Raw genomic sequence first — 20,264 nt, 5'->3', positions numbered from 1 at the left:
CATGAGAGTAAGGGTATTATTTAGTTATTAGCCCACCCCTGCCCCCAGGATTACCATGTAAAGGATTACCATGTAAAGAAGTGTTAATCAAAAGCAAAGTCATTGTCCGTTCCAAGGTCTGAATAGGATTCAAAGTCATCTGAGAAGTCATCAGATTCAAGGAGAAATGCTAAGAGAAGTCAAAGTCTGTGACAGTAGTCGTTTTTAAGATATCAAAATGGAAAGCTTAAGTTTTCTGAGGAGCAAATGTTTCCAAAAAAGTGATCGCTTTGGCAGTCAGCAAGAAAATGAGGAAAAGGACGCCTAACCGCCGCTAGAGGATACCGCAGCCACATGCAGCCAGCAGTTATAGGCGTTGCAAGGAGCTAACAAATTCCATCCGCAGGCGCAGAACCCACTCATTATGAATGTCTGGAACCACTATCAGATACACACTTCTGTGTATATGTATTTACACAGGTATGTGTATAAGTATCCCCATCCATTTTGATATATTCAGGCTAAATTTCGTTAAATATAAAACAATAAAAAGCAAGATGTGCACCAAACATACTTAATCTAATATAGGAGGGGAGCAATTATTTTTCTTTCCCTGCAGATGTCCTGATGAAGACAGCTGTGGTAGACAGGGTTGCAGGGGGAAACGGGAATTATGAGCCAGATGTGAATATCCACAATTAACTATCTTCACTGGGGAATTTAGTCCATGATGCATAAGAAAGATTACCACCAGTAGCATACTAACAGTATTAACTAGGATCAGTGATCAAACACCACCCACAGTATTCTACTATTATGGTTGTTTATACAAGACCACGAATATAGAATTCCAACTTATATTCATAGTAACACAGCAGCCACTAAACTATAAAACACAGGGATTAAACTTTGATTTATGTATGCTAAAACAACTAGTACTTGGAAGTCATTTGTATATATTTCATATTCAGGGCAGCTACATAAAATAAGCCATACTTTATAGGTGAACTTTGCTAATACAGATAGCCATTAGATAAACTGAAGAAGTAAGCTCTATAAGTATTTCCCCAACCTGTTCCTGACATTACCAGAAAATAAGCCATTCACTATCACTTTTTTAGCTGTCCCGAGCAGTAGTATACTGAAGGGACTGGATATAAATAGTTCCTAATAATAAATAATAATAATAATAATAATAATAATAATAATAATAATAATAATAATAATAAAAAACCTGTGGTCTTCATTCCCAAACTATTATGTTTGGAGTTAAAAATGGAACACATGACTCTGCAGTGAACTATTTTAGTGCTAATAAAGGAGCAATGTTCTGTCCCCTTCCAATACTACCTCAATAGATATGTAACTGATTGTAGCAGATAACCTGATAGCAGATTAAACAAGGGTGGGGGAACCAAAATAGACTACATAGTAAAAAGGACTATACCTCTGAGCTCTATAAAACGTTAATCCATAACCAAACCCTCAATCAGGTTTTTCTCCCTGCATGTTACGTTGCTCACCCTCCACCACACTAATCAGAACATGCTGTGCACTTATTCCACTTATGTTCAGCTTCCTTTACCTCAAATTAGGCAAACACTGCAAACCCTTCATAGGTACAGAAACCTTTATCTAGGTTTCTGAAACTTTTCAGAGGTGCAGAATCTGTGTCTGCAAACTGACTGCACTGGGAGAAGTTATGCCCAGATGGTGTGAACAAAACACAATGGCTGACATCCAGACTAGTGGTGCGTGTGCCAAATAACTTTATGCATGTGCAATGACAAGGGGCAATTTTCACTGATTCTCCCTTTCCACCCCGCAGCTCTCTGTGCCTCCTGAAAATATGTCCCCAAGAGATCCACAACAGCAGAGGCTTGCAGAAGTAAGGGAGGATAGATGAAATAGTCTCTTCTCTGTTGTACATGTGAAACTTTATTTGGCACACACAATGTTAAACTGGATGAGAGTCATCCATTATTTCACCCAACAAGCCATTTACCATTGTTGTGTGCGCAACAAGGCAAAAAAAAAAAAGACTTCTTTTTTACTTTGTGTTTTTTATTTATCCGATGTTTTCCTTTTCCTTCTGCAATATCTTCTATCATGTCACTTTCTTCTTCTTCATCACTATCATCTGCATTTTCCAAGAAATTAAATGTTTCAAGAACATCACCAGGGTTCCTACAAAAGAAAATTACTAACAATGTTAGCAAATGGCTATGCCCAGCTAACGGTTTTCAAATAATCTGTTATTTATTTATTGTTAAATTTTTATACCACCTTTCATTAAAATAATCTCAGTGGCTCATGTACTGACCAATGAAGAGCCTCTGGTAGCAGGTGTAATAAGGACTTGGAGGGATGCATGTGCTACTCAATGTACCCACATTCCGCATATGTTGCACAAAGGAGTGAAAAACATGTGCAGCACCCTTGCTTCTTCCTGAAGCTCTCTTTTTCTGCGGGGACATCTCACAGCCCTCTGTGAAATGTTTTTTGCACTGCGCAAAAGAGTCCCTGCTTGTTCCACTGTGCAACAATGCATACTGAACGTGGGCACACATGGCAGCACATGCATTCCCCTTCGCATCCCCAAAACGTCTGCTACCACAAGTGCTTTGTTAGTCAGTATGTGAACCTGTTACTTCAATCAAGAAAAACTGTCAGATGCTTGGGAAAAATTTCTAAGTTATAACCACCAAGGTGACTCAGCATCTGGGATTTTCTGAGTCATAGCTATAACCACTTCCAGTGTAATTTACTACTTGACTTAAACTTAACTAGTGTGCAATTTTTTTACACAGTGTCATCATTCATGCAGTTATGACTGTCATAAAACAAGCTACTTTCAGAGTGATCCAACATGTCTAATACTACTACTGTTTGGTAGAAGCACAGTATTGATAAATTAGTAGTTACCAGCTGTAAGAAAGGAGGAAGCGACAATTAACAAGCAACATTTGTTCACTGAAATGTTCAGGCTGATGTTTGGAAACACTATTGAGTTTGTCATATGGAACATCTTCAGAATAATACTGACATTTTCTGCATTTCATTCTGTTAGCTGTAAGTCCCTCCTAAGGTATGTCTAAACTGGAAAGTTAATCTTATTAAGATATCTGTATTATAAATCTATTGGTATCTCTACAATGTACACTTAGAAAATGATAATAACTTTTTGATTGAGAATGAAAAGGATTACATGATGAAGATGGAACACTCAGAATGGTCATTAGCTCACCATAAAAATGTGAACCAATTGTGGTATTTTGAAGCTCAAGTCTAAATCTAAGGAATAGCACTAACGTTTGGAAAAAGAAAAGTGAAGAGGACATTCATTTCACCAGGTTTTATGAATTGTGCCATTATTCAAGTATCATAAACCCTTTTACACTGATGTCTCAGCTAAGCTATGCAAGCTTAAAAAAACGACACAAGCTCCATCTTTTTTCTGAGCAATACACATAGAGCCCTAAGCTTTTCATATTGAAAAAGGAGATATGCAGTAGACAGCTAAGTGCATGGTAGGTATTTACAAAGGGCTGCGCCTATACTCATTTTAAAATCAAATATTGCAGGAAGTAGCATATACTCAGGATCAGTGACACTCCTATATTGCTGCAGCTGGACCAAATGCCAAGGATGTGCTGGTCCATCTGGTGGGCCAGTGTGAACAGGATGCTGGACTAGATGGGCCTTGCGCCTAATCCAGCAAGGCTGTTCTTATGCTATGATTCTCATGAGCACAGGTGCAGCTTTTGTGCAAAGCTTTCAGTAGCCTGAGTATGAAATCTAGGACCCTCCATTTTAAAATATATATATTTAAAGAGTTTCTAGCAGGAGAGGCCCATACGGGCGAGGCGGGGAGATAGTAAACGAGTCATAGGTGTGGCTCATTCCCCCTCTCCTCTTCCCACCTGCCTCGCTTTGCTTCATTTCACCTGCCACCACATTAAGCCTAGTTAGCCTTATGGTTCCAACAGAGCAAATAACCAGCCCATGTGACTAGGGTTAATGTGGTGGTGGGCAAAATGAGGCAGAGAGAGGTGGTCAGGACGAGGAGAGTGGGAACAAGCTGAACCTGCAGCTTGTTTACTGCCCCTTCTGCCTTACCTGTATGGACCGTTCCAGTTTCTAGCACTTTAAAAGAAAGGCTTAAAGATCTGTGCACTTTATTTGGTGAAATATCCAAAGACAAAAGGAGACTCAGTAGCAGGGGCGTAGCTATAATTGAGCGAAAGGGTTCAAAGAACACGGGCCCCCAGCTCCTGAGGGCCCTCCAGCTCCATCCCTCCCTATTTCCTTCATTATCTCCCTCACTCTGGGGGGGCCGCCAGAGAGAGGGATGAACACGGGCCCCCTCTCCCCTAGCTACGCCCCTGCTCAGTAGGATTTCCAGTGGTCTGGAGTGAGGAGTTTAGCCCCTGAACCATCCCCCAAACACTAGCAACAGCAGAAACGGGGGGCGGGCTGGCAAGTTTCCATAAACTGTACAGGTTGCATATTTCAGTCTTGATACAGAATTTGATTAACAAGACAAAGACTTTTAGCTGGGGAAAGTGGGGCATGTCTGGCAATGAGGTCAGCGGTGTTGAGGGATACGTGGGCCCAAAGTGGTGCCTGTTGGTACTGCTATAAGCTAAATGTGTACAAACAGTGAAAATAACCGCAGTTTTCAGAGGAACACATAGCTATGCATCTGTAATCAAGTTCATTATTCAGTATCTTTGCAAGCAATTCAACATGCATTCTGTGGCTCACATTCTTTCCCCCACCTTTTAATGTCCTGTCCCTTTTGTTTTGATGCAGGAGATTCGCCTCCATTAAGAATCTGTTCCAGATTTTTTGTCTCCACTGAGCCATTTGGTTCTGAACTGGAAAGCCCAAGGAGAGACCTTACCCTCTGTGACCGTACATCCAATATTGTATCTGTGTAACCTACTTCTTGAAGATACCTAACAAAGAAGAATTAAAATATTATTGGCACATAAACAATTTTTTTTAAAAAAAGGCAAGATGTCTAACATTATCTTGTATGGGGATGCAAAAGGACAAACAGATTGGATCCAAAGGTGCCCTTTCACAAAGGAAGTTGCCTGGTAAAGAGTCAAGCCACCAGTCCAACTAGTTCAGTACTGTCTACACACTGACTGGCAGCAGCTCTCCATCTAGGATAGGATAGTTTCCAGTCACCTGAAGATGCCATGTATTGAACCAGGAACCTCCTGCATGCAAGCCAAGTGCTCTTGCACTGAGCTACAGACTTGTCCCATTCATGAAGATGGTGTTTTCTGTTTTAAACCTTGTGCTATGCAAGAAAAGTGAAACTAAATCCTAAAATACTCTTCTGCTTGGTAGTACTTGTGAAACTTCCTGCACAATCAGAATAATGAAACTGCTACAGAATATCCCTATCATAGCAGTAGATGATATATACTGCATTTCAACAGAAGTTCCCAAAGAGGTTTACAAGTTCCCAAAGCAATGTACTAGGTGAACTCTTGCTCAAACAATGTACTAGGTGAACTCTTGCTCAAACAAAGAATTTAGCCAACATTTTAAAATAAGAGAACACCACTCTTTTAGATTAGTTGCTCCTATGTAACAAAATCAAGCTAATATACATGATCACAGGACAGTTACAAGACAAAGGACATATGAGGGGAAAACAGTATACAGATGCATACTTACTGTCTTAATAACTGCCTGCCTTGCTTCCAAGTTAGCTGACTATTATGAGGTACTGTAGGAACCTCTGTATCTTTGGTTTCTTCTGAAATACAAAGGCAGACACATTAGCAACACTTTTACACTACACCTGGTACAGAGTGTAGCATAAAGAGTCAATATTACTTATCATATAACCGCCTAGAGTCTTCACAGTCAGGCGGTATACCTACTTACTTATTTAATAAATAAATAAATAAATAAATAGGCACAGCAATGCCTGTAGAGTTAAGATGAGGTACAAAAATTGCATTCCACCATTACAAGCCATGAACATTGAATAAGTCATGAAATCTAAACCATCTGTCCAACTGGGCTGAAATTTGGTGCATAAGTAGGTGACAACGTCCACCATCTCTCTACATTTCATGCAGCTCCACCAAAAAGTGACCAAGACACAGAAGTCTAAAAACTGACTTTTAAGAAGTTGATTTCAGTTGCTGGCAACTTAAATTTGAACAAGAGTAACTGACTCCTCCTTTTCTTAATGTGTCCTTTTAAATATATCTAAAAATGTGCGTCTATAGTGGAATACATTTTTTTTTTTTTTTTGGCTTCAAAAAATATGAGGCTGTCCACATGAGCAGCCCTACCTGGGTTTGCACAGTCCTACCCAGGTAGGGCTGCTCGTATGGAGTGCTGCGATCGAGATCGATCCTGGTGCTGCCCCACTGAGTTGCCCAGGTTTTTGCCTCTATACCAAGATAAAAGGGTGCAAGAGTGCCCATCCACCTCAGGTTTTTACCTGTTACCGAGGTAAAAGGGCACAAGTGTGCCCTTCCAACCCCGTACTGCATTGTGCATCTGCTAGTGCTGCCTGCAGCTGAAACAGTCACAGAGCTGGGCATCTAAAGCATCTGAATTGCAGGGAAATCACCCAATGCACTGCCCTGTTCACACGTTGCATTGAGTGATTTCTAGAGGCTGTGCTACTTACCCCTGGCCACACTGCCAGGAGCAGCATGGTTTGTGTGGACATGCGAACCACACACATGTGAGCCACAAACAAGCGAGCCACTGGGGGGGAAGAAATCGTCTTGGTGGGGAGGTAAGAGTGCTCCTGCCTTTCCCCAAGCCCTCCCTGCCATCCTAGATTGCGTGAATGACCTTACTGAATATTTCTTGCATTATTAGCATTTGAAGTCCAGTGTAATCAAATGAGGGTGTACATCACAGCACAAGTAGACGGATTGCTACTAGAAAGAAGCAATCTTTTTCTTCAATAAAGACTGGTGCTACCTCCCTTTGGCCTCAACTGTGTGGACCCACTGATCCACCATAGTGAGCTGAGCAGTGTGTCCGTCTTGACTCTCATTCAGAGCAGGGACTTCTGGCTTGCCAAGTCTTTTTTATGCCTGTAGACAATACTGAGCAAGATGGACCTACGGTCTGACTCAGTATATGACAGCTTCCTATGTTCCTGCAGCAGCTGCCTAGCATACAGCCCTTCAAATATTTATTCCAGAGTAACTCTTCAGTCTTCCATATGTTTACTCCAAATTACAAAGGGGGGGAAGAGAGTAATTGAAAAATCCTGCCCAAAACAGGAGGGGCAGTTAACGAAAAACACCTTTAAAAACTGAATATAGACAGAAAATTCAGAAATCCATGTAAAAAAAAAAAAGAAGTAAGGAATAATGGAAACCTCACTTTAAAACCCAGGAAGAGCAAATAATGGAACAAACCCTGTTAAAAGGGGGATGGAAAATAAACGCATCTCTGCCTCACCAAGGGAGCACTATGCTCATATAATCTCATGGGTGGCAAGGGTGGGTGGGAGAATATTTTTAAAGGGCCAGGAATCTCTCCTCTCCTATTATAATCCCTTCTTGAAAGTTGCTAATGTATGTGGGCATTGATAACTCTCTGCAATGCCCGACACTATCCCTCTGAAACCAATTTATATATTTTGAATTACTGGTCTATTTCCCTTCTGAGAAAAGGAATAGAAGTAGGTTTTCAGACTATGAGTTTCTGAGAAGCTAAGCTGGCTAAAACCCTACTTTCCAATATGCCTGCTTTCCATCTACATGAATGTTTTCTCTTAGCTTTTATATGGGGAAGCACTGGAACATGCCATCTGTTACCTGAGTGTGAGATGATACAGTCCAGGAAACTGTAACATATGTTTCTGCATGTTTGAATCAATTGCTTGTCAGCTTTTAAACAGGTTCCTCAAAAAGACTCTGAACTTTACTGCATCTTTTCCAACTTGCCATGGAATGGATGCAGTTTCCACATTTCCTCTGTGATTTTTTCTCTTCATTTTTTCTGGCTGCTGGGGACTCATGCACCCCTCTTCTTCTTTATTACCTAGTTTATCTGCTTTCCTAGTTGTCCACACTTCTGGAAAACAGTGTTCTAACTGCTAGGATCATCAATCAACAAGTTCAGAGTTACCTAGAGTCAATATGTTCGTTCATTACATTCTACTAAGGTAGCTGATTCAGATTTTCAGTGACATTTTCTCCCTGAAAAACATGCCTGCACTCAGTGACCAACAATGGCTCTGTGATGACACTCAAAGAAGTATTTCGGCTGTCAAAGAGCACTTCAGGAGCACAGGGTGAGTATCAAAAATCACTGCACCCACACTTTATAAGCACCAAGGCTAGCACTACATGTGCGCTGCAGTTAGAAGCACATGAACAGCATGACTCAGGATGTCACTACCACGGCTTAAGCAAAATACAAATACTGTAGGCAGCACCTAAACCAGAGTTTTCCCATTCAAATGGCATGGTAAACTATAGGTTAACCAACCATGAAGCTTTATGTTTGGAAAGGCATGCAGTGGGAATTGAAAAGCAGAGAGAAAGTATGCATGCTCCTTGTCCATTCCTCACTTGTCCACGGTGTGTTGGATTGTCTGAACCCAGCCTATGTCCCCTGCCATTACTCTCTGGTTTTATCATTCTCTTTTTGACAAACCCAGGCCTCTTTTTTCATTTTATGTCTTCATTTTTGGATGAATGTCCTTCCACTCCTGTAACAACTTGTTCTAAAAAAGCTCTCGAAGCCTCACTTCTTTTCTTTAGCTTTCTTTCCCTAATTTCTATTATCTCCTCTTACAAATAAAAATGGCATAAACATATATAAACACTGTGCTGCAATTTTATGTATTTGGAGTGTTGCTGAAGGTCGGAATGTCACATCTTATCTTTAAATTATCATCATGTAGCTAAATCCAAATTCTATTGAAACACTGGATACTGCTCACGATTTGGTCATGCAAATCAGCTCTATAATTTAGTATGCAGGTTTGCCATGTCCCTTTCTTTCAAATATGTGCAAATAGTGTATTTGAAGCTAAAGCCCAATGACTTTATAAGCAACGAAGTGTAACGTATACGGAGCGCGCTCGCGACGGCAGCAAGTGCGCATGCACGCCGGAACGGGCGCATGCGTGTAACGTACTTAAGCTCTGGCAGGCTAACGACAGAGGCAGGGGCGGCAGGGAGGAACACTGCTGCCCCAGAAACTTTTACAAAAACCACAGCGCTGGAGGGGGAAGAGCGGCGGGGGGTAAGTACTACCCCCCTGCCCTTAAAGCTACAACCCCCCTCCGTGCCAAGCCGCCGGACCGGCTTGGATCCGGACCGGTTCAGAGGCCTCCAGCATGGCCTCCGAACCGGTTCGGGCGCATCCCTAGTCAAAAGTCACCCCTCTCACATGGCTGCCCATGAGGTGTTACGTTGAAACACAGCAAATATGTAAGTGCTTCCTTTGCTGCACACACACTCTACATAAATCAGAATGACAGAATATTTTACGTGAATAATTGAATTAATATTCTAAAGAACTGTAAATAATAGACGCCTACAATCCAAAACAAAGGTGGTCTGGGTTAATAGTTTAATACTAGTAGTACCTATAGATGAAAGTCTATTCGTAAAATGGTACAAGATAGGCAGCTTAACTTCACTTACTAAACAATTATTCCATGCTCTAATTGCCTTTACAGAAGGTTGCTATTAGAATTACAACCCCACCCCCACCCCCGCCCTAAGACCCCAGGGCAGTTAACAAGATAAAATTAATAGAATTTCAATAAAAGCAACATAAAAATACAACAAACAAAGCTAAATATTTAAAGAGAGAAGGGAAAACTCATTGGTCAAAAGCCTGAATTAAAAAAGCAGTCTTTATATATCACATTAAAAAGTAATCTCACTGCATAAAGAGCAAGCCATATTATAAAAGCTAGCATGGAAATCAATTCACTTTTTCTTTGAACTACAGAACTCTACAAAGATCCTACTAAAATAAAGATTCCTCATTATACAGAAGAAGTTGGCAGTAGAAGAATTTAAACTAAATGTGACAGATGCAAAGAGTTACCTGATTCAAAAGTTGGCATTTTCAAGTCACCTTGGTTCAGTTCTGTGCCATATTTTAGTTTATGATATTTTGCCCTTAAAAGTTAAGCATAAATAAACATAAATATATTAATGAACAAAAGAAAAACAGTTAATTAATGCTATACATTAATAAGCCTTAAGTACAACTACACTACTATTTAACATCTGCAACATAAATAAATGTAATTTTTGGCTGCTGGCTTTGATTTTTTAAAATAATGTATACACTGAAGTGTATTTTTATCTCATTTCTCCAACTGTAAAACAGATTTACATAACTGAGTATACAGCCTGCATTATTACATTAAATGAAACAGCCAAGTGAAAAAAGGTAAGGGAGTGCTAAACAATGTTGAAAGAGTCAGTTATTTCCTGAACCAAACAGGAAACCTGAGTCACTGAATGACTGACTAGATGGATGGCACGTTCTGAAAAGCCAAGGAACAACCCACCCTTACCACGCTCGCAGCTGTCAGACAAACACGTAAGAGGAAGCAGATCATATCCTTAGTCACAAAAATGATTTCACAATATATTTTCTGGTACTATTTCTGGAGTTTAGTTATAGCTGCCCTTCCATTAGAACTCTTTAAAGAGTTGAGATGGTTAATTGTCAAATCAAGTGGCAACACACAAGACATTGAACATAACCTTCACTTATCATCTTTCATAAAAAAGAGAAAAAGTATAGACCTCTTAACGGATACTCTTGTCATGTTCAGATGTCTAGATGGTTGATGTTATATTCAAGCTAACATGAACTATGTCACAAAGCAACACTTTGGGCGGGTTCTCATTAGCAAGTAGAGAAAGAGAACCCATTGTCAAGGCTGATGACCTCCTACACTGTGTGAGAATGTCTGAGCTCTCACAACACGCTCCATGGCATCTACAATTTTCCAGCAAGCTGGGCTTTTTTATATCATTAGAACTCACCTGTTGGAATGCCTAACTTGTCTTTTAAATTTCGATTATGCTGACTAAATTTACTGGAGGAAATCTGTCAGCCATTGTATCCCAAATTCAGGATCTCAGCCACTGTATCCAATTTATGAAGCCTTGGCTGTCTTGAATTTTGTTATAACAATTATTCCTCTAAACACGTATTCCTGAAGTTTCAAACTGCTTGCTTCTATTGTAAAAACCAGCAAATTCAAAGTAGTTTAGTTACTTCCCATAATGTGCGACAACTACAGGGAGAATTACTATCATAAAGACAAAGTCCAAAATCATGATGGCTTGTTAAGTTTATTTTAGCTGGCCAAGACTTAAAGATTTAGGACTTTAAAGGTCATGTTCGGATATCACACCAAGCCAGAGGTAAATGTGCCAGAGATTTCAGTTTGTAATCATCCAAAAGCACGAAACCGCTGTTTCATCACCAGCCACAGCTCTGTTTTTGCTCCCAAACCTGAAATTTACATAGGAAGCTGCCTTATACCGAGTCAGACCATTGGTCCCTCTAGCTAGCTCAGTATTGTCTACACAGACTGGCAGTGGCTCCTCTAAGGTTACAGGCAGAGTCTCTCTTAGCTAGGGGTGTGCACGGAACCGCAGAGCTGCGGTCCAGCACTGGTGTGGGGGGCTCCTTTAAGGGAGGAGGGGGTTTACTTATCCCTCCTGCCGCTTCCCCCCTCCGGCGTGTATATTCTCTGTAGTAATTGGGGCTGCAGGATACCTCCCTGCTGCCCCTTCCCCCACTTGACAGCAAAAGGCTGCAAAAAGCCTTTTGCACATGTGCACGTCATGCACGCTTCACATCTCTGCGACGTGCGTGCGTGTGTGGCCGCGTGCGTGCACGTCGCAGAGACGTGAAGTGTGCGCACAAAGTGCGCACGTGCTAAAGGCTTTTTGCAGCCTTTTGCAGTCACGCTGGGGAAGGGCAGCAGGGAGGTATCCTGCCGCCCCAATTACTACAGAGAATACATGCGCTAGATGGGGAAAAGTGGCGGGAGGGATAAGTAAACCCTCCCCCGCCCTTAAAGGAGCCCTCCGCCCCAATCCCTCTGAACCCCGAACCGCCCATGTCCAGACCGTTCCTGAGGCCAGTAGAATGGCCTCCGGACCAGTCCGGGCACATCAACACTCTCAGCCCTATCATGGAGATGCCAGGGAGGAAACTTTGAACCTTTTGCATGCTAGCATGTAGGTGCTCTTCCCAGTGGCCACATCCCCTAAGGAGAGTATCTTAAAGTGCTCACATGTAGTATCCCATTCAAATGCAAACCAAGTTGGACCCTGCTTAGCAAAAGGGGGCAGTTCATCCTTACCACCACAACACTAGCTCTCCTCCCAATTTGAGCCCTCGGTTTGTTGTGAATTTCGCTGTTGAAACCTGAGGTTGGAAAGCAGCATTGTGTTGTCTGAATTCTGCCACTGCTATAACCTGGGTTTTGTGTGCAAGTTTATACTGCTACCACTGACAAGTCAATTCAGAGCAGCCCAGAAATATGTCCATTCTAGGGCAGCTGCATTTCTCACTGGCTGCCTCTTAGAGCTGCTGCCCCATCCTCTGTCATCTCCTTTCTTCTCCTCCTGCTGCTTGGCAACAGGGATGCCATGTTCCTAGAGTTCATGCATTTAAAGAGACAGAAGCACATTAGAGAAAGCCCACTTTCCCATCTGTTCTGGACCATAGGTATTCCTTGGCAAGAAAAGGATGATAGAAGAAGACGAAGACAAGGGGAGAGGTCCCTCACAATTCATCACAGCAGTGCTTTGTTCACACATAGAGCCATGGAAGCACAAACAATGGAATGTATTCCCCAGAACACACCTCTCTATCACCCTCAGTCCTCCCCATCCTTCAATTGTAACAGGTCCTCTGCGTGGGTTTATTTTAATGTGAGTGGCTTCCTTCCACATCCATGTCCCACCTGTTTTCCACAATGCTCGTATCACCCGCTGTGGGTTTCAGGTTCTAGATACTTCACAAATGTGCCAGTGAGCAAAGGTTTGAGTGTGCTATTGAACTGAGGTCAAAGGTAACAGTCTGATGTGCTGATGCACCCCCATGTTGCCAAATTCAGAAGTTTTGTGGGGGGGCGGCAAGTAGATATGTTAAGGGACAGAAGGAGACAGAGCAGGGATGTCCTTTGGTGGGTAACCAAATTAAGAACATAGGAAGCTGCCATATAATGAGTCAGACCATTCGTCTATCTAGCTCAGTATTGTCTTCACAGACTGGCAGCGGCTTCTCCAAGGTTGCAGGCAGGAATCTCTCTCAGCCCTATCTTGGAGAAGCCAGGGAGGGAACTTGGAACCTTCTGCTCTTCCCAGAGCAGCTCCATCCCAAGGGAAATATGCTTGATGCTTACATATCAAGTCTCCCATTCATATGCAACCAGGTCAGACCCTGCTTAGCTAGGAGGACAAGTCATGCTTGCTACAAGACCAGCTCTCCTCTCAAATTGATGCATTTGATTGAGGAAAAAGGTTTAAAGAATCACAACGATTGCCAGGTCCCACCAAGCAAGGACTACTCCTTCAAACATTACCAAAAAGAGAGTCTACTAAGGGAGAGTTGAGAAGGGAAGATGGTGGTGGACGGGGGACTTTGTTTGGTGGGCAATGGCTTTCAAAAGACCATAATTTCCTTTCCAGCCCCTTTGGTCATAAAGTTCAATGCATGCGGCAGATGCCCCGAGCCCTCTTCCTTTCCCCTAATGTGAAAAAGTAGGTTGGTGGCCCATGCCCTGCTCCTCTAACCCTCAGCTTTTGAAACCAGCCATGCAGTCTCGACATTCAACCACCACTTTGGCATTCATGACTGGCACCATCACCGAAAGCAGCCAGGCTGGGGGGATGGGGGCAGGAAAGTCTGTGCGAAGTTGTAGGTGGAAGCACAGATTGGGGAGTTCGTGGACCTCTGGCCATGTCCAGTCACAACTGCAGCAGCAGTTCAGGAATGAAACAACGTTGAGCTGGATCTCCAAGCAGATGGTACAGAGGGGCTTCCAACGCAAGGGTGCATAGTAAAAGGCAAGACTGCAGTTCCTAAAGAAGAAGTTCAAGGTGACCACCCACAACAAGATGCTGGGAGTGGAGACAAGGATCATATCAGACTGAGAGCAGCTGGCATCAGTGCTCCTGGATAGGAGGGATGTTACGCCTAGGAACATGGTTGGGAGTTGACACCCTATCCTGGAGAAGGGGCAATGGGCAAACCAGATGGCAGCACCGAACAACATACCCCAGAGTAGCAGACTCCCTGCACAGGGTGCTGTCCTGGCAGCCACCACCTCCTCTGCCCATACAGGTGGTTCAATAGCAGCCACGGCCATGGAACTGTATGAAGCCATGCCCACATCACAAGCTCAGGCCACAGAGGTTACAAGCTGCTTTGGGGTACCAAGCAAATTATGTTGGCTTCCCCTTCCCATAGAGCACATGGGTGCTGCTGCTGCTGAAGCTTCCTGGGAAGGCAGAGAGGGAAGTGCACTTGTTTCCATCCAGTTTCTGGATGCCCAGGGAGAGGCAATACAGTCTGCGCTGTACTCTTGACTCTGATGAGGAAGACAATGACACATAAATTGAGTCCCTTCAACACCTAACAGCCTCCCAGTACATGGAAATGGAGAGCCGAGGTCTCCCACTAGAGCAGGAACATGTGCAGGGTTCCACGCTCAACACTAGCAGTTCCCTGAAGCAAGCACAGAATGTGCAGCAGTAGGAGGAACTGTTCTTGCAGCCCGACAAATGTGCTCTCCAAGGTGGGCAGCGAGACAACTTTTCAGGGCTTTCCACCGACCCCTTTGCTCAATGAGGAAGCTGGTGGTTCCGATAACACAATTGGAAGAGCACCCTCTCACGCAAGAGGACACACCTGGTGAGTGTGCATGTCCTCCAGAGCTGTGAAAGAAGTAGGGGGTACATCTCCTAAGGACAGCAATGTCCAGGCTGCAATCCCGACAGAATGCAGTGCACCATAAGCACCTCATCAATCTTAGCCTAAAACTATTGTTGCATAAATTGTCACTATAAAGAAAAGGTGTGATTATGTGCACATTGTGGGCTTTTACATTCACTCTGGACAGGCCTTTGAACCCTTCGCCCTGCGGAAGTAGTTGAAAATTCAGGTCCTGTGAGCCCTTGCAACAGATTTTATAAACTTGGGATGATGGGGCTGAGGTCCAGAAACCTTTCTGCAGACCGGTCACTTGGACCCTTTCCTTAGGATGGAAGGAACAGCTTTTACTGTAGGAATCTTGACTCCAAGGGTGATAGCCATTTCAAAAAATAATCAAAATATGATTGCAGCTGCCACTCCAGAAAATAACACCCTTGGGCCACTAATGGTTCACCTAAGTCGGGTTAGGGAGGCAGAGGGGATGGGAGGAAGCACTTTCTGGACGCTCTGGAGATTCTCACTCACCCCTTTTGAATTGCCCTCAGGTCTGCAGAATGATTCCTACAAACACACTCACTGTACTGCTGGCAAGCCACTTTCAAACCAGTTGCAGCTATGGTTCTTAACAAGAGTCTTCTACTCCTTTACTACTATTTCCCACCCAGGTCGTGACCACCCCGATGAACCACTGCTACTGGAGGATATGCCCACTCATCCTGCACCTCCAGAAGAAGGGCCCGCTCCTAGGACACTCTCCTTCTGTAGAAGCTGTGCTGCATGCTCCACAGCACAACTGAGGAACAGGAAACACATGGATCGCTTGAAGCTTGCAAGGGACATACCAGCAGTCAACACAGCAGGGGCCCCCACCAGGTTCCGGGGATATGGCACATGCTGCCACAAACATGGAGCACAGAGGCAAAAGGAGCATGCATGCACTACACAAAAAATGCTGGGGTCCCCACACTTTCCCCAGGAAAAAGGTCACTGTGCAGAAAGGCAAGGTTGCGCACACACACACTCCTGCCTTGGTTGCAGAAAGAGGAAATAAAAAGCCAAGAAAGTGGTGAGCATTGTAGCAGTGGTAGTGGTGAATATCCTCCTCAGTCTTCCTTGACCTTGGATGAGAATTAAGGCACTTGTGGGGTAGGGGACAGTTTCTTAATGGATGCAAAGCCAAAGTTATTTGTGCCATTAGTTTATGTTCTGGTTTCAGAGCAAGAATCCAATTCTGTTCTCTGAGGCTTTGTTTTATGTTTCTGTTGCACTGGAGTGTTTGTTGACTGCTGCTTTCACACACAAAAATCCAATTTCAGTTCCTTATTCACACTTTGTTATTTTGTGGAGCACCCCTGTGGCTGTCAGCTCTGAAGAAGGAATGCAAAACATCTTGCTTCACTTTTCAACTGTTAGTAAAGACAATTTGTTAGCGTTATTCAGACTCTGCTCTTTATTTCAGGACATAGGGGGCCTGGTGCAACTTCTTATTCAACTTGTAAGAACTGCTCCTGGTTCACTATGCGAGGCGCTTGACCTGCAATCTCGTTCCTGCTGCGAGGGGGGAAGGGGATGTGCCAGATGCTGTGACTGCCTGCCCCCCATTGGTGTTGCTCTTCTGCTCCATGCAAACATGAAAAACTTGCCCCATGCTTCACATATTCACTTGCAAACTCCATGTCCCAGTGGGCGGGTGGGAGTTGCCACATGCAAAGGCTGGCCAAGCTTTGTGGATGGTCAAACTGGTATCAGCTCCCCCAAATCCCTTCTTACACACTGGGGGATGATGTTCCCCCAAAGAAGGTGATGGAATGCTAAATGTGCGGGACTAATGACTCCCCCTTCTCATGCCTTTCCGCGTTCTATTCCCCATTCAAGGGTGACTTGTCAGACAAGTAGAGGCCAGGCTTCCTGAAGGGGGGTGGGTGGGTGGGTGGTGGGCACACCTAGAGGAGAGAGTACCTTTCACTGTCTCTGTGTTATGGTCTCTGCTCTCCCCTCCCGAAGGTGTTGTCTTAACGCAAACCATATGCCTCCAAGCAACGTGTGTGGCACTGCATCGGTAGATACAGTGGACAAATGGGGGGACACCTCCCATGGAGGACACACTGTGGGACAGTAAGTCTGTGGGCTCTAGGCCCGTTTCCTCTCCCTTCATGCTTCACATACGCAACAGGCTATTGATACCCACCCACCTGCAAGCTCTACAAAGACCACTCCCCAGTTTCTTACGTCCCCGGCAGGGACACCGCCTCTTCCGACCAGCAAACCAAGGAACCTGCAGGGTGCACAAGGCCACCCACCCCCTCCTCCTTGGCAGGGGAGGCACTTGGCTGACAACCTGAACACTATAAATCCTCTGAAGTGATGACAATGAACATCCACTTCCTTTTTGCCCTGTGAATAACATTCTAACAATGGTGGACAGCACACCCAGCATGACAGTGCCCAGTGCCATCTAATGGTTCTGCAAAACATGGAGGAGGAAGTCAGAATGAGATCCAAGCAGAGGTGGGTGATACTGCAAGTTCTTGGGAGCATGAGAGTAACTGCTGCCCACGAGGAAGCAGAAAGGTTGTGCTGTCATAATGAGATGGGACGGATTGCTTGAAGTTGTGAATGTGCAAGGAAGTGCAGGGGCAATCTCATCCTTGGCACACTTTCTAAAGTAGGGCTTATCTGCAGACAGGAGGTGGGCACTGCCAAGAAACAACACATGACAGTAAATGGAAATTGTGTCACAGTGGGATGACCAGCATTTCATGGGCAGCTTTAGAATGTCCAAACCGACCTTTGAGTTCCTTGCCGGTGAAATGGAGCCAATTCTCCGCTGGCAGGACACTGCCATGCACTGTGCCCGTGTGAAAGCACTTGTCCACAATACTGTACAAGTTGGCCTCCAATGCCAACTACCAGACACACAGCAACCTGTACATGGTGGGCACCTTGACAGCCTGTGAGATATTCCATAAAATTGTTGTTCTCCTGAACAAGCTCTTCCCGGAGGACATGATCTGGGAGGGCAACCCAAAGAAGGTGGTGGCAAGGTTCCTGCGGAAGGGTTTTCCAGGTCTCATTGCTAAATAGACAGCACACACATCAAAATTTTGGTGCCCCTGGGCCACTATGATGAGTACTACAACTGAAAACACAACCTACAGCATGACCCTGCAAGCTGTTATAAACTCCACAGGATGTTTCATAGACATATATGCCAAGGTGTCCAGGAGAAGCCACAACACAGTAATCTTCTGGACATCCCCTTGCCACAAAACTAAGGGCCAGGACATTAAACTCTACACACACACCTGTTGTTGTCCATGGCCTTCTCGTCAAGCTGGTGATATTCAGAAACCAGGGATACAGGCTTCAGAAGTGGCGCATCACCCACTACTATGCACCTTGGAGAGCCATGGAGAAGGACTTCAACTTCCACCACAGCGGTGTGAGAATGGTGGAGGAGTAGGCTTTTGGGAGGCTGAAGTCCTGTTGGCATGCCCTCTACACTTTGCTGGATATGGAGGAGGAGCTGGTTCCACAGGTGATAGTAGTCTGCTACATCCTACACATCTGCAAGTCATTGTACAGCCTGGCCCAATCATTAGGAAGTATCTAAGACTGTAGCAGTGGGATATGTTTCCGCCAAGGAAAAGCAACTATGAATTGGATAACCGCAATGTGGAGTGGCACACACAATATGCCCTCGAAACCCTTTCCATGTTTGAATGAGTGCTTGTGTGGGGAAAAACAAGTCCCCAAAAGGCAGGGGTGGTATTGCCAGTTGCAGTGTCATATTCATGCCAAGATGTGCCAATGTGCATGTGCAACTGCCCTTCTCAATGTCTCCCCCATTTAATTTGGATCCCACGGGTAGGAATGTGCACAGACCGGTTCGGAGGCCATTCTAAAGGCCTCCAGACCGGTCCGGTCACTGGGTGGTTTTGGTTCGGGTGGGGAGTTTGGGGGCTTCCATTAAGGGCGGGGGGGGCTTTACTTACCCCTCCTGCGCTTTCCACACACTGCCGCCGTAATTATTGAAGAAATTGCTCCTCCGATGGCTGTTCCTATTTTAAAAAATGGCTGCCCCCTTGAAGCCCTGGCCCCCTGCTGCTGCCTTGAAGCCCCCTCCCACCCCCTTAAATCTCGCCCCGGGCCCTTAAATCATGCCCCAATAACATTAAGAGGCGGGCGGCGGGGAGATGTCCTCCCGCCCCCTTCCCTGCTAGGCTGCAAAAGACTTTAGGAAGGCTTCTGCGCGCCATTGCAGCTGGGGATTATGGGAGTTGTAGTCAACAACATCTGGGAATCCCTGTTAGAGGGAACACTGGCCATGACCCATCTCTTTACCTTAGTTCTCATGTGCAGTCAACATTGTTGTTTGCTAAACCACTGCTCTGCAACTTGTGTTGCAGAGCTGGGAACTTTGGTTCCTAAACCAGGACATAGAACCAAATTTAAACCACAGTTCCAGCTTCATATGAGCCACAGAGCCATGTTTGAACAAACTAGAGCCAAGGTGGTAGGTACAAGGAACATAAAATCTCAGCAGGCTTTGGGCTGCATTCCTGGTTCAAATTAACCACCATTTGTTGATTGTGTGAACTGGCCTAAAGCCTCCAGTTTGGTTAACAGATGTTTGTGGGTTCTTGTTTGAGATAATACCAGCTTTCATTACAAATAATTTTAAGACTCTCATGAATTTGTGTAGGAGATGGCAGAAGCAGCTGAAGCAGACTTCAACATGGAACAAAATTACCCATCCTTGTAAACAGCATTTAAAGAAATCTTGAGCCATATTCAGACATTATGTTGTACCTGCTTTCAGATTTCTGTATACTCATACATGTTTTTGTATGAAAGGCTGTACCTGCATTTATTTTAAAGGAGAACCAGAGTACAAGTCCCTCAAATGCATTGTACAGATAAGAAATGTACTGCTGTCACATGTATAACATGTGAATAATTTTATCTATGTACACTGCACACAGATTTATTTATTTATTACATTAGATTGCACGAGTACTGAACATAACATGTGAATAGGGCTTTGGGCAGACCCATAACAGAAATAAGATGTTGGCAGAACTGCATTAAGGTGATTTTTATTATTTAAAAAGCTAGAAAGTTCTCTAATCTATGCCAATTTTCCATGTGCTCCATATAAAAAGTGTCCATAACATTTTTTTAGTCCAGAATAATGTTGCACATACCTTTCTTGTTTTAATGCATATTCTAACATTTTTATTCTTCTTACTAGATCTTTCTTCAAGTTTTCTTGACCTTTCCTTTCACCTTGTAAAAATGCTATTCGAGCCTGAAAATACAAAATAGTAGAATTATTATTA

At 44.0% G+C, this 20,264-nt stretch overlaps 1 protein-coding gene across 6 annotated transcripts in view; it reads right to left on the bottom strand.

Annotated features, from left to right (window-relative positions):
* STRN3 (striatin 3) overlaps nt 1-20,264 on the bottom strand; it is a 99,053-nt gene that overhangs the window by 52,790 nt on the left and 25,999 nt on the right. For 4 of the 6 annotated variants that reach the window (XM_053251801.1, XM_053251818.1, XM_053251810.1 and 1 more), the window contains exons 2-6: nt 20,130-20,233; nt 10,054-10,127; nt 5,677-5,758; nt 4,761-4,940; nt 2,034-2,166 (exon numbers count right to left, since the gene is read on the bottom strand). In XM_053251801.1, the coding sequence (XP_053107776.1) occupies nt 2,034-2,166; nt 4,761-4,940; nt 5,677-5,758; nt 10,054-10,127; nt 20,130-20,233 (573 nt within the window). Of the gene's footprint in view, nt 1-2,033; nt 2,167-4,760; nt 4,941-5,676; nt 5,759-10,053; nt 10,128-11,009; nt 11,031-12,343; nt 12,578-20,129; nt 20,234-20,264 lie in introns of those variants that run through there. The other 2 variants (XM_053251831.1, XM_053251840.1) reach the window with 2 other exon arrangements.

This window comes from Hemicordylus capensis, chromosome 1 (assembly GCF_027244095.1).
Source record: "Hemicordylus capensis ecotype Gifberg chromosome 1, rHemCap1.1.pri, whole genome shotgun sequence".
Lineage (NCBI taxonomy): Eukaryota > Metazoa > Chordata > Lepidosauria > Squamata > Cordylidae > Hemicordylus > Hemicordylus capensis.
This window is presented reverse-complemented; position numbering and strand designations above follow the sequence as displayed.